This window comes from Morone saxatilis, unplaced genomic scaffold (genome assembly GCF_004916995.1).
Source record: "Morone saxatilis isolate NCDOM2014 unplaced genomic scaffold, NCSU_SB_2.0 Contig19, whole genome shotgun sequence".
In the NCBI taxonomy this organism is placed as follows: domain Eukaryota; kingdom Metazoa; phylum Chordata; class Actinopteri; family Moronidae; genus Morone; species Morone saxatilis.
The window spans coordinates 21953102-21967256 of NW_023339751.1; the positions used below are offsets into that span (position 1 = coordinate 21953102).

A 14155-nucleotide genomic window follows, 5' to 3' on the forward strand; every position below is an offset into this window, starting at 1 on the left:
ATGTTCTAGCCCAGAGAAATACACTTACACATCTTTGTCGTTGTTAACAATATAAAAAAACGCAAACAAATAACATAAATAGCATATTACAGGTAATGAAGGCTAAAAGTTTTAATCTCTGTTGTATATAAGGCAAGATATTTTACCACTTCTTCCCACCTCACCTGTATGGATACAATGGCTGCTGTAAACACACTCTGAATGTATATGTACAAAAAGGTCACAGCAGAACCTCTATAGCGCTGCTGCTACCACCTTTAGTGTAAAATATTAATCATGTTTTTTCTATTATGTTGCTGTAAATAAGCAACCAGCAGGGCTCTGCAGGGCAGAACACTTGAAGTGGAAATAAATAGAAGATGTGACCTCACGGCCCCACAGATGGAACATGAACATGCTTTTCCTCTCTCGAGCCGTATGATTTATTCACATCAAGAGAGTGTGTTTGTGCATACAGTAGGTGTGTCCAAACAAGGACGTAGGAGGGTAGGAGGGAAGTTGAAGTACTTCTTGACCTTAGCAACATATTTATGATTGTCCTCACACCAAGCATGCTGCATGCATAACATGTAAGTCTGATTGTGTGTGATATATTGAACTTTTCCCCTCTAACTTAGTATTATAAACTTATTTTTATGTGTCTGTGTTTTGAACTTACACATATATTTGTATACCAATGTAAAATCTCATTCAGATTAGTATTGCAGACAGGGCAGGGTGAAGTCATCCCAAGTTACAGTTTCAATGTTTGTCCCTGTCTTCCATCTTTTTGGTCCATTTCTGCCACCTTTTGTTTATAGTGTCAAGGTAGCATCTTTTCCACCTCAGCAAACCATAAAAACACTTTTGAGAAGTGTTTTTTTTTTCTTTTCTGGCATGAATCAAAATTGCACTTAAAGAAAATGTGGATGGAAACTTTCTATTTCTACTCTCCTCAAACCTATTCCTCCATGACCTTCCCGCCTAAACTAGAGCACCACTCTGATACAAACCTGCCAAATTAAATAACAAAATTAATTGTCTGTAACTGTCCTCCACAGCCACACAGAGGCATCCCTATCAGCAGTATGCATCATTTGGTCATGGTTAAAAGTCATGTACATTGACTGTCAATAGGAAGTAGAAAGCACACTGCAGTCTCCCATGTCAAGAGGACTTGGAAGATGTAACTATTGGGCGTTTGCTGAAACAATTGATGCTGTCATTTTTCTTGAAACGTCAGTCTCCTCTGATAGACTGAGTCGTTATAACTGCTGATACTGTTATCAGACAAATAGGGTGTCAGCCAGACATGAAACATTTCCATTGAGTGCTGTTTCTTTGTCGGTATTAGGTTGAAATTATTATTAAATCACAAAAAGCAGTGTCTTTTTTGTAGTTTATTTGTAGTTTATTTTCACATTAGAACCAGTACCAGTACCTGGAATTTGGCATCAGCTCCCAACACTACATTTTTTCAGTACTTAACTCTCTCTATAATAACCAAAATGTAATTTAAGTCCAAAATTATCTCACTACTGCAGTGCTTGCTTACTCTAATAGTTCCCCTGTGAATAGTATGTATAGAATCAATAGTATGCATTTCAAATACCATTGGTTTCATACTATGGTTTCAGACATACAAAAAAAATCTCACATATATAATAATCATAATAATCATGTTAAGTCAATAATCATGGACAGCTATAAAGAAGTATTGTTGATCAGCACACTTGCCAACCTCAAAATAAAAAAAAGCCTGGTTATCCAACTAATTAATGACCTGAAGATGTTGATGAAGTTGTTAAAGTTTCGATGTGGAGATTTAAACTTCGCCGCTGGCTGCAGGCGTGGTAACAGGCTACCGTGGGGGATTTTTCCTTCAGGGTATCTCTGTAATATTACACTCTTCAGCTTTTCAATATATTTTGTGTTTGACCAGGTTGGATGTTGCTCTGGCCAGCTTTGCATTTTGCATTACAAAGTCTGTGTGCCCTGACTCACTGTGACTTCAGCAACCTGCAGAGAGGATATAACGTTAGTCTAGCTCTCTCTATTTCTCTCTATAGTAACTTACCCTCTCACTCTTTAAAAGTACTGTGGTCGGTACCCAATCCTAGTGCTCATGTGACCTAAGTAGAATTTCAGAGACTGCAACAGATGATAGAAAATACATTATTTTTGTTATCTGTGAAGACTGAGAAATGCTCTAATGGAAACGAAAAGTTCTAGAAAAAGCTAGTAAATGGATGAAGTTAATTCTGCTCAAAAATGAACATGATGCTAAACAGTTGTATATTGTTACTCTGAGATTTCTCTAAGTCGGAGAAATTAACCCTGGTGGGTTGGGGTCATCTTGACTTGGGGTTCTAAAACACCTGGGGGCGTGAAGTTTGAAAAGCGTAGGCATTTATCAGGCAGGAATTGTCTAATAAAAAGATGTTATTGGTTGCATTGTGCGAAATATTTTTGGGGCTTGATCAATTCACACTAAATTAAAATTGAGATATATTGGCCTCTAATGCTTTAATAGTGACTTTTTTTTTTCTTTATTCTTACTTTGTGAGTCCCCCAACTTTATGGAATTGGATAGCTGGAGTTAGTAAGGTATGCAGGTATTAAATTAAGAAAGGAATTTACTAAAAGAAAATGTAATATGCTGCATGATGTAAGCATCAGAATATATAAAATGCATGTGTACACACTGTATATGTTTCAGTATTAGACCTTCCAGTGTTGGATCAAAGATTGTAAGTAGGATCAGATCAGTGTTCAGTATCAGCCAATACCCTGAATTAACATAACAGAAATCTGTATCAGTAGAGAAAAAGAGAGATCATTGCATTTCTTCAACATATTGCCTCTTCTCTGCACCTCCCTATATCATTTCTCCTTATGTCTCTTTTTTATATTCCCCCATCCTGTTCTCTGTCTGTCCTTCCTGCTCTGCCTCTCTGTCTTTCTGCCTTCCCTGCAACCGACCTCAGTGTGCTCCCGTAGGACAGCCCCCAGCTCCCTCTAATGATGTAATTATAGCCAATGAGCCAATGTGATGACTCAGGCTGATTAACGGCATCAAAACAACACTGGCCCAACAACTGAGACATCAATGGAGGGAGATAAATAGAGACAAAGAAGAGAGGAAAGGATGCCCTGACAATGCACTAATAGACATGACATCAGTTGTTTCAGGGATTATGTATGACATACTGCATGTATGATTGGTTATGCAATATCTGTGTGGGCATCAGTAGCTTAAAGGCTATAGCAGTAAGCTTGTGCTGAGAGATCCCTGGTTTGAATTCCCAGGTAGGTTTGAAAATCTTGATGTGGTCATGAATTAGTAACACTCTCTCATTGCTGGCTGTCAGGATGCCCTTGAGCAAGATGCAGTGGCTGCAGCGGTGTTGCTCTGTTGCTAAGAAGGTTGTGGTTGTATTCTGCAGCTCTCAGCAGTGATTCTCTGAGCGTATGCACTGAAAAGGCAGCTGTAAAGAACTTAATCTTTTTTGTACTAAAGTGGCCATTCAAACCCATCCGCAGTAAAAATTTGTCTCAATCACCTCAATGTAAAAACCCAACACCTTGTGTCATCTTCGTGCTTTTCCAAGGTCTGAGCCCTGCTAAATAAAACCTGATTGATCGCCTATTAATGTATCTGAAGGCAACTATGATTTACTTGTTCGTAGCAAACAAGACAGCTTCCATTTTTCTCCACTAATGGCGTCTGTCCATGCCATAACTCTTCTTGTCTCCATGTATTCAAGCTCCATTACATGTGGCATCCATTTCAAAAGCAGTCGGCGTCTATTGGACCATTACTTGATGTGGTAGAGCTGATAAAATAAGATGAAAGGCTGTGTGGTAACTTAAGAATAGAAGGTGTTGCTGGAGAATTGTAAATAGGTGTTGGTGTATTGTAAATGGGTTTTGAGTTGTTATTTTATTGCAGTTTTATTTAGTTTATTTATCACAAAAGTAATTACACTTATACAGGAAAGAATCTGCAAGGCAGATACAAGCAGCCCCAGAGAGCTGTTGCACTGCAACTGGTTGTTTGATGATTTGAAATGGCTGTTTGGGTGCTGCAAACAACAATATTAGAAATTAAAAGTTGTTAACTACAAACCTCAAAACCATGTTTAATTCTGTGTCATGATGAGATTACTCTATAGTATTAATTTAGTATTAACTCCAGCTCTATGAATATTGGCTGTGGGATCTCGGCAAATATACACACTCGCACTGATTTACAAATCGCACATCTTTTTCTTCTCCTAGGTCTCCCATACACACATGCTGATAGATATGTAAGTGATCTATGACTTTATTCCTGAGGATTGTGTTCAAACATTAATGTGGCTCCTTCCTCTGTTTTTGTTTCCTTACAGAGAGCAAAGAGGTGTACAAGAGACAGGTGCTGTCAATCACATCCATCGCCATGGCAATCAGTCTCCTGGGAACCCTGTGTATGGCCCTCTACTGCCGCAACAAGTGAGAAGATAAAAAAAAACATGCATATAGATATACATACAACCCCCAGTTCATATGTAAATTGGTAAGGGCAATGTGGTGATCAATCATATCAGTTGTAAACCCCTAACAAACTAAGTAAACGTTTTGATCAACTGTACTGTGCACACACCATGCAACAATGAATTACTACTGACATTTCAGGTATGCTAATTTTTCCAAATAATAATAATAATTTTTGTCTCTTTCACCTGTGTCACCATTTTTCCAGATCCAAATGTTGTCTATCATAAGCAATACAAATGATGATCAATAAAAACAAAAATCCCAAGACCCTAGTTGTAATAAACCGGAATCCTCCTCTATATAAACAATAAAAACTATAAAGGTGGGATATGTGATACTGTAGAAACACTGGAATAAATGCACAAAAATATAGTAGTATCCAAGGTTTTTATTTCTTTTTCTATATACAATATGATTCGATTTATTTATTTATTTTTTCACTTTTATTTAACCAAATAAGTCAATTGGGAACCAATTCTCATTTACATGACCTGAACAAGAGAAGTAGATTTAAAAACAAGTGCAGTGATCAGAAACTAACGCATGTACTGATTTATTAAAGGAAGATAATGTAATAAGGGTGTGCAGTTTTAGTGACATTTGCAGCTGGTTCCAGTCCTGGGAGCAGCAGAGTGGAAAGAGTGGCAGCCAAAGGATGTACTGACTTTAGGTGTGTCCAAAGTAATTAATTTACTAGAACACAAATTGTGGTTACTGTTACAAAAGCTTGGTAGAAATCGGAATTATGAAGATATGAATTTGAGTTCTGATCCACCCAAGGAGGAGATTTTGAGGGGGCAGGCGACTTGAGGTACATTCCTGTTGAACAGCATAGATTTTTTTTTATTAGTGTTTAAGAGTAGGTGAAGGTTGGAGCAGACGTACTGAATACTGTTGAAGCTGAGTTGCACAGAAGACAGAGCAGTGTTAAGGCATACGATACGATATAATATGCTAAAGTTGCTGCTGCGAAGCTAACAGAGTTAGCCAGGGATGTGTGAAACTTCCATGTTTTTTTGTCAGCGCAGACAGAGCTAGCGAACCGCGAGGAAATATTTGCTAAATTTGAAAAAAAGTGTATTGTATTAGTATCTTATTACCTTTATTAAGCTATCAAATAAAACACTAGGTCAAAACAATATTATATATACAATTCTATCAACACATAAATAAAGATAGTGAACAACATAAACATGTTTTCTCAGCCTGGCTGAGGTCAGGGTCTGTTTCCCCTTTAAATACTTGTTCCTGTCCTATCCTGTTCATGGATAGGATTAGTGTCACAGAGAGGACTGGTTTGGGTTAGGGCTAAGGTTGGATGGATAGGTTAAGGTAAGGGGTAACACAAATCGGTATGCAAATAGACTTTGACACAAGCAAGGCACATACACACACATAAAGTTCAAGGACTGTAACTGGGCATTTTCACCCAGCTCTTGGATTCCATTTTTCCAGCCATGCACAAATGTGACATATGGAATTTTCTCATGAATATATTGACAGGTACATTAGCTACAGTGACATTTAATTTCATCCCAACCATCAGTTTTCATTTGAACTGAAAGTTGCTCCAATGATTTTCAAACTTTCAAAATTACTTTGACGATAATATTCATGGCAAAATCTGTCCTAAAGTAAGTAAAATGTTAAAGTATTTGGTAATAAGCCCAGTTGGGTGTGGGCAGAAGAAATGCCCAAGGAGACATTTTGTTAATTTAGTGAAGGCCGAAGGAACACGTTGAGGCATCAAACATCTTGAACGAAATCCCAGACCGAGTATTTGCAACAATTTGTAAATCTCATTATGTGCACACACATATTCATAGCCCATTATAACCCAAAGGTCAGCTCTTGTGGCTCCTGCACTGTCTCTCTCCTTCCTGTCCCTCTCTCCTTATCTCCATATTTTTGCAGTGCATGCTCTGTGTGTGCACATTAATTGGCATATGAATGGCCAACATCCATTCCTGGCTGCAAGAACTTGGCATGCCTTGCCTGAAGAGATTCTATATTCTCAATAGGATGGGTCGAACATCCGGTATGTAACGGCAGTGTGTCATTCGGGGTATATAGCCCGTGAGTAGGCTTTGATAGATGGCACTGTAATTCCATAGGCTTCCCTCTGTAATATAATGATGTGAGTGAGCGAGCAGCCTGACAACAAGATAATCGGATCAAGGCATGATGGACAGGCGCTTTCAAAGAATCTGTAATTGACTCAGGGAACTAGCTTGTTCAATGGAGAAGATGCATATACATCAGGAGGTGTTCATGCAAATCTGAGCAACCTGAATAAAGATACAGTCAAAGGTTTTCTCACACAAAACACAGCCAAATGGAAGACAATTGATTCTTCAATTCATGTTGTCGTCATTGCTCGTTGAAGGGCAACCTGCAGTGTGTATGTATTTGGAGAGTGACACATTTTCTCATTTTTGTCTCTTCTCCAACACATTAACAATGAGGTTGTGCTTTAGGGTTCACATCCACCCCCAAAAAACCTTATTCATTTTCATATAATTATTCCTCAAAGCCACTGGAAAGGGGCTAAAGAGCCGCAGGTTGCCCACCCCTGGTTTAGGGGTCAAGATACCAAAGATCTCTCTCTGTTTAAAGTACTGACAGCATGATAAATCTATGATAGAAAGTGTTGACCAATTTTTGACCAACATGACCTGTGAGATTGAGTTTTCTGCTAAATAGAAAATGGTATTAGCTCTGTCTCTTAGACACATTAATAATAGCTGTAGCTTCTAAGTAGGTTGGTTACAAAAAGTTGATGGCATCATTCAAACAAGTCTCATTTCACTTTTGCACAGCAAAAGCATATGCTTCTATCATAAAGAGCAAGCATACCCTTTTGCATTCAAAAGCATCAAATAAACAACCACATGTTGTCAGGGCTTTAGAAGAGATAATGGACCTTTCATATTAAGTGAACGCTTCTCCAAAAGTGGTGTGTACCAAATGTCGCAGCCTTCTTCTAAGAATATATAATTAAAGTGAGGCGGAGATGATAGGAGCTTACCAGAAGGCTGTTGGTAAACACTTCATTACATCGCTGTCATTCAGCAGATAATCGAGACAGGAGCTGTAAAGGCTGTATATGATAACGAGCATACCTCTGGCACAACAGAATGAAGTTATGATAAAAGGGCTTAGTGCATATAACTTGAGTAACTAACATTGTGACAATTAAGAGCATGTAATGCTGAACAGAAAAGTAAACCAGACCAGCTTCTTTAAGATGAATGTCAGAAATCAGATTAGAACTCTCTGCTCTGCAAAGGTCTAATTATTTCACTTCCTCTAACATGATTATCTCTAGACCTCTTGCTTTGAGTCATGTCTGCATCCATTCAAGATTAGGGTCAAGCTAATTAGTTTTCCGGTCAATGACTTCAGACCTTCAGTGTCTTTGCAATAAATATTACAAATGCATTCTGATTCAACCAAAACACAGTCCAGACTCAAAAAATCTTATCAGAAGTGAAATATATGTGAATATATATGTATGTGTGTATATATATATATATATATATATATATACATTAATACATTATATAAACTATAATACTAGTTTGTTCTAAGTCTTACTGCTTAGAGACGAAATAAGGCAAGGTACAAACAGAAAGTTCCTTCGGTCAATAGCTCACTTTCTTCTGCTCTGTGCTCAAGGGCATTGAGGCTGATAGAAAGCAATTTTCACAGGACACACTCATTTTTTCTATCTTCTGTTTTTCAAACAGAACTCCTATAGATACACCCCAGTGTCCTTTACAAGAATGACACACGATATTATGTATATTTGGAAAAGTAAAGCAGGATAAAAGCCCATAAATTTAGTGTTTGGATGTAGTTGTGTATAATTTAGATTTGCATTAGAACAATTATATTGCTTTATCCTTTATGCTTGCTTTTTGAGTTTGAAATACAATGCTGTAACTAGAATGAGCTGCACATTTCGGGACTATTGGGATCACTATTGGGATCACTATTGGAGCCAGGGAACTAGGAAAGAAAAGATGACCTTAAAATGGTCTGCAGTTAAGAACTGCATATATATTTTAGAAACAGGTTGAGTGTAAAGTCTTTTTTTGGCCTGCCTGAATGTTCTGTAATGTTCTATCAGGGTAATGGTGTTAGGGACCACGGGACCTTAAACACCACATTAGTGAAATTGTACATTGGTGTCATTCCTTTCTGAAACAACGGTGGTGCAACTGTCCCTAATCTCCTGTTTTGAATTCATTGGAACAAAAAAAGAGGTGTTATAGGTGGGACGTAGTGGGAATGTTGAATTCAGAACACAATTATGACACTGAGGAACTCAAAACATGTTTTACTAGAAGTTATTTGGAGAGCTTGTGTGATAAAAGAAGGATGAATGTGGCCTCTTAAGTAAAATAAAATGGGGACAGTTAAAGGCTTTTGATGTACTTGGGCTATCCTTACACTTGTGTACAGTTTAGCAACTCAAAGCCAGCATTACAGCAACAGCAACACCACTTGACGATTCAATAATCATGGACATATATAGTAGATACTATATAGTACATACTGATTGGTTGTGTTGAGAACCTGCAGACCTGCACAGGATTCACTGTAATTCAGCTGACGCTGGTCAAAGCTCGCCTGAAATAAATTCCACTTGTACATCGACTCTTTTTTTTCCTTTCTCTTTAGGAGGCGCAGAGAGAAACTTCAGGCCCACCTGAAGGAGAGTCGCAGTTTGAAAAACTACACTGCTAATTCCCATACTGCCCTGGATGCCAAGATAAGGGCCCCCAATACCAACCTGCAAATGCATGAGGTGACTACTGCTGTTTTTACTTTTTCCATCTTGACGGTCTTTCAAAGTCTTGCTGCCTAGTGTAAGACATAAACAAACAGTATTCATGAGTGTAAATCAAGGTGTTCTCATGCTCTCATTCTTTTAAGACTGGCTTAAACTTAGACTTGTCTTAAAAATTAACCAACCTGTATCAATTCAGTTTTTGTCAACATTCAATTCATGCTATTAATTGCCATCAGCATAAATTTGCTTAGATTATTGCTCAATTAAACAACAAAAAAATTCAACAAAAACAAACATTTTCTATCTGGTAGCAGTGTCCCTGAAGAGATTATCACAAATTAGACATATGCCGTACACATAGAACACCTCCGAGTATTATAATCTATCATAAAATTCATCACCCCCCTTCAGTTTCTAGCTGCATATGAATCAGTATGTATACCCATCTCCACCTGGCCACTTGCATCAGGCTCACAGGTCTTTGAGTGAGCAATTGTTCAGTGGTTTGGGAGCGCGGTGCTGGATAGCGATGTCATTCATCATCTTCTCAGCGCTCTCTGTCATCACATCTCTCCCAGAAGTGCGTCGTGGAGTAGCTGGCATGGAAAACATTACCTTAATTTGAATGTCAGTCAAATATACATCTTCCATCGCCTTGGGGGAGTTCATGTATGTATTTGTGCACTATTGGGCATAAATTAGCTTTAATAGTTTGTACATGTTTATCATATAAATTACCTATCTAATCTACACAGGTCTGACACGAAGCTTCATTGGATAAATTGTACGTTTCCTGCAGGCATGATTTGAATTTGCAATGAAGCAAAGCACATGTACTGTACACACCAGGGACTCTATCCATCATAAATGCATTAATATACACAAGATGGATAAATCACTTTGCAGGAGAAGCACAGAAATGTTTATTTTGTATGTAAGATTTGTATGTGAGATTTGCAGTAGAGATAATTACAGTTCACACTGGCGGTTCATGATTCAGCTGACAGTCTTCTACCAACACTCACCACTTGATTTTTACAACCATGAAGGCAATTGCTTATCTTATCCAGACCATGTCCAAATAGTTTCTGTGATTCCTATATACTGCATAATAGACAGTTTTTGGACCACTGTTTTGAAGCCTCAAGTTTGGCATTATTGCCGTCACCATCTTTTTTTTGTTGGACCCAGAAGTGACCATATTTAGAAAAGAGGGTGGAGCTGGGGAGGAGCAAGGGGTGGTTCTGACTGAGAAAGTCTCTGTGGAAGCAACCTCTGTCCACTTCTTTTATACAGTCTAACTAAATGATAGTTCAGCATTGAAAATTATGCTATCTAAGCTAACTGCCGATAGCCTCATATTTACTTTAGCAACATAGGAGAGGGTATTGATCTCATCTTAGTCTCGACAAGAAAGCAAATAAGCCTATTTCCCCCAAAACCATTCCTTTAAAATAGAGGCGACAGATCAGAAAAATGTTGAGTCATTTTTGTAATGGGCAGGGTCATTTTGAAAGGGGAACTGCCTCATTTGTTGACTTTTGTTCAAGTACTTACAGACCTAGTGAAATAAATACATTATTCACCTGTACTGAGTACTGGCACTTCTGATTTCTGTCCACATGAGTACCCTTCTCATTGTAAACCGCTACCTCCTGGTGAGCATAGGTACATAACCCTAAACACCCACGTAACACAAGATTTTCTTCCCCACAGGCATTCTGCTAAGACCCACCCTCTGCCTCTGATTAGCTGGTGTTCTTTTTTGGTTTGGTTGGTTAAGTTTAGGCATGAGCAGCGAGATCATTAGGGTTTGAATAAACATTCAGAGCCAATCAGAGGCAGAGTAGGAGTAAGGGTTAGGAATTGTCTAACTTGAATCCACAGGTAAAATAAGTAAAAGTGTCTGATTGCAACAGGACTGCAGAGGCTCTGTCGACTTTAATCTTGAGCTAATAGACTTTAAAACACAAGGGTGTTCTTGCCAGAGGATCTTGGGAATCGGTTCACAGAGGGTTCAGATGTCTAAGATTGGAGACAGAGCTAACCAAAGCTTGAAAGTAATCTGTAAAGTCTGTAGTTTGCAAAGACGGCATGTCAGGTATGCCTCCTCATATTACCCTCAAGCTGAGTGCTCTGTCAAGGACAAACAAACTGGTCACCCAAACTTACATATAGATCAAGGCAATGGCAGCAATCTAACCTTCTACACTGATTTAGATCTTATATGCCATAAACTTGAAAGTGCTCTAATCAAAGTGATGCACTTATTTACAAAAACGTAGTACTGCATTGGTGTTGTCGCACCTATAAGAAGTACATCATGTTACATTTTGATTTCAACCTAAATGTAATGGTAACAGAGTTCACTTGTGTGGATGCAAACTGTAGCCCAATAAACTAATAGTTATTTGTGCACATAGTACATGCAAATTGATTCATGTATATTTATCAGCCTAACAACTGACACACCAGAGGAAAACAGATCAATTATTGATTTGATTGGTTTTATGTACTAAGACTAATCACACCTATGTTCTCCTTGATCTTTATTATTCAATATTCTACACACAGTGCAGACTTTTAGCTTGAACTTCTGTTCAAATATTCAGATGTTTTACTTTTAGGACATTATTGCTTTTACTTTTGACTTTCATGTTTTTCAGATTTTCAGATCTTTTTTTTCTTACTTTTCTTATGTAAGTCAGTGGAAGGAACCTACTGCTCTTTAAACTCATTCCCTTTCTCCTTACAGCTAGGAACTTCCAACTTTAAATGGGTCACTGCACTTTATCAGTTCTTTTCAGCTTTGTGATACCTTTTTCATATTTTTTGAGAAATCACAGTTCAGGTTTTATGCTTTTTTTAAGAGTTTGAGACTTTATAATGGATGTGGACTTAGGCAGTTGGAGTGGGTCAACTTAAAGATTCAGAAAAATTATATCAAAATGTTAATGCCTCCTTTAAATCAGAACATAAAATATGACCCACAGGTTCACTCTCTGCCTTCAATGCATTTGTAACTCAAGGCAAAAATCTATGACTCTTTGTTATTGCTTAAGTTCCCTTTATTTAAACAGTAATACATAGAAATAATATATAATATATTGAGCCACTCCTGCAGCAACTCAGATGGTGAAATTGCAAATGATTACAAGTTTCTCTTTTTAATAACTATAATTTTTATAGGTGATGTGTTGTTATCTTTTTACAACTCTATGTTGAATAGTTTGCAGCCACTGGAGACCTACACAAGTGGTGTTTGGCTGACATCTCCTAAGGAGTGAGTCTGTAGCCTCATTCACCTGGGCAACCCAGTAGCTCAGAGGTTAGAATTGGGGCTTCACAGCAAAGAAGGCTTGACCTCCTCTGCAGCACACCGACCGACTTCTGAGACAAGCAATTCGCAGCAATTACTTTGAACTTTTCTAGATTTGTTGACTAAATTACCAGATAAAAAGAGAGGGAGACAGTTATTTCCCACCTGTTTCAGTTGAGACCATGCAATAATTAGCATTAGCACTACGGCTCAGTTACACTAGAAAGTGTGTGCTACATGCTAGCCAGTCAGGGACTTGCACTGAAATAGACATATTTTAATATTTTAAAAAAACAGCCTCAGCACTCCGTCCTGATTTATTGTTCACATCTATTTTTTTGTTGTTGTTGTTTTTTGACTGTTGTAATAAATACACTGAGGTCACATTGCAAAGAATCACACCTGAATCTGATATGGACCACATATGAAGGTGGACCAAATCAGAATTAAAAATATCAAATTCCATGTGACACGTCACATATAATGGAAAAAATATCTGATTTGGGTCACTTTGGCCTGTAATCTGTCACAATATCACTTCATGCTAGCTCAAGGTTTAATATTGCATATGTATGATTATTTTATTATTTTCCATATTAATTATTGATTCTGCTAAGAAAATAAAGAATAAAATATTTGAATACAATAATGTACAGTTGAATAAACCACATTCTCAAAATCACATTATATCAAAACATAATAGAAAACAATTTAAAAGTGGTCCTTTGACTCTAATTTTGCTAATTGCTCTATTAGCACTAACTCATGAATTACTGATTATTGTTTACTGACTGTATTGTGGAGAAAAACAAGCCTTATCTTTAGTGTATTGCTTTTAAATTTAGTTTTATTTATTTCATTTCTACAAGAGCCTTTGGGAAACTTATATGCAAATGAATTGTATTTGTTTATTTTGTGCCTACGCACCCAGAGTCACGTCAAGTTCTGTCTGCAGGCAATCAATTAGCAACATTTCTGAACACAGAGTAACAAGCACAGGGTCAGTGGTGTTTTATGAGCTTGCACTCACACTATGTGTCACACACAGCAAGCTGAATTTCTTTCTCTCTATTACATTTCTGTTGCATGTCTTCACCACAATAAATCCCCCATTTGATTTTTCTAATCTAATTTTAATAAGGGATTATTACTTTTTTGTTGCATTTAAGTGCATTTACATGTAGATAAACACCACATATAGTCAGGTAGGTCATGACGAAGGCAGCAGAACTACCCAACAGTGGCCCGTTATAAGAAATGAGCACTTCTGATTAGCACCGCAGGGCCATTTGTTGGAAGTATTTGATTAAGCAGTGAACTAAAGAGCTGCTCTGACTGAGCCGGTCTTTCTCTGTCTATCAGTTTTACCACCCTATCATGTATTCCACAGGTTTTCCACAGAGTCGGTCTGTCATTGCCGCATAATTGAAACTGCTCTGTCTCTATTATGAACAAGACTGTCCTGAGCCTGCTCTGCTAAGCTTTGGTCTCAGATTACAGTTGTACTGTGTGTGTGTGTG

At 37.7% G+C, this 14155-nt stretch overlaps 1 protein-coding gene across 1 annotated transcript in view; it reads left to right on the forward strand.

Annotated features, from left to right (window-relative positions):
* Window positions 1-14155, forward strand: part of LOC118329016 (pro-neuregulin-3, membrane-bound isoform) — a 345808-nt gene that overhangs the window by 316153 nt on the left and 15500 nt on the right. Inside the window, exons 5-6 of the mRNA XM_035662948.1 lie at window positions 4371-4473; window positions 9205-9331. Coding sequence (XP_035518841.1) covers window positions 4371-4473; window positions 9205-9331 — 230 coding nt within the window. The remainder of the gene's footprint in view (window positions 1-4370; window positions 4474-9204; window positions 9332-14155) is intronic.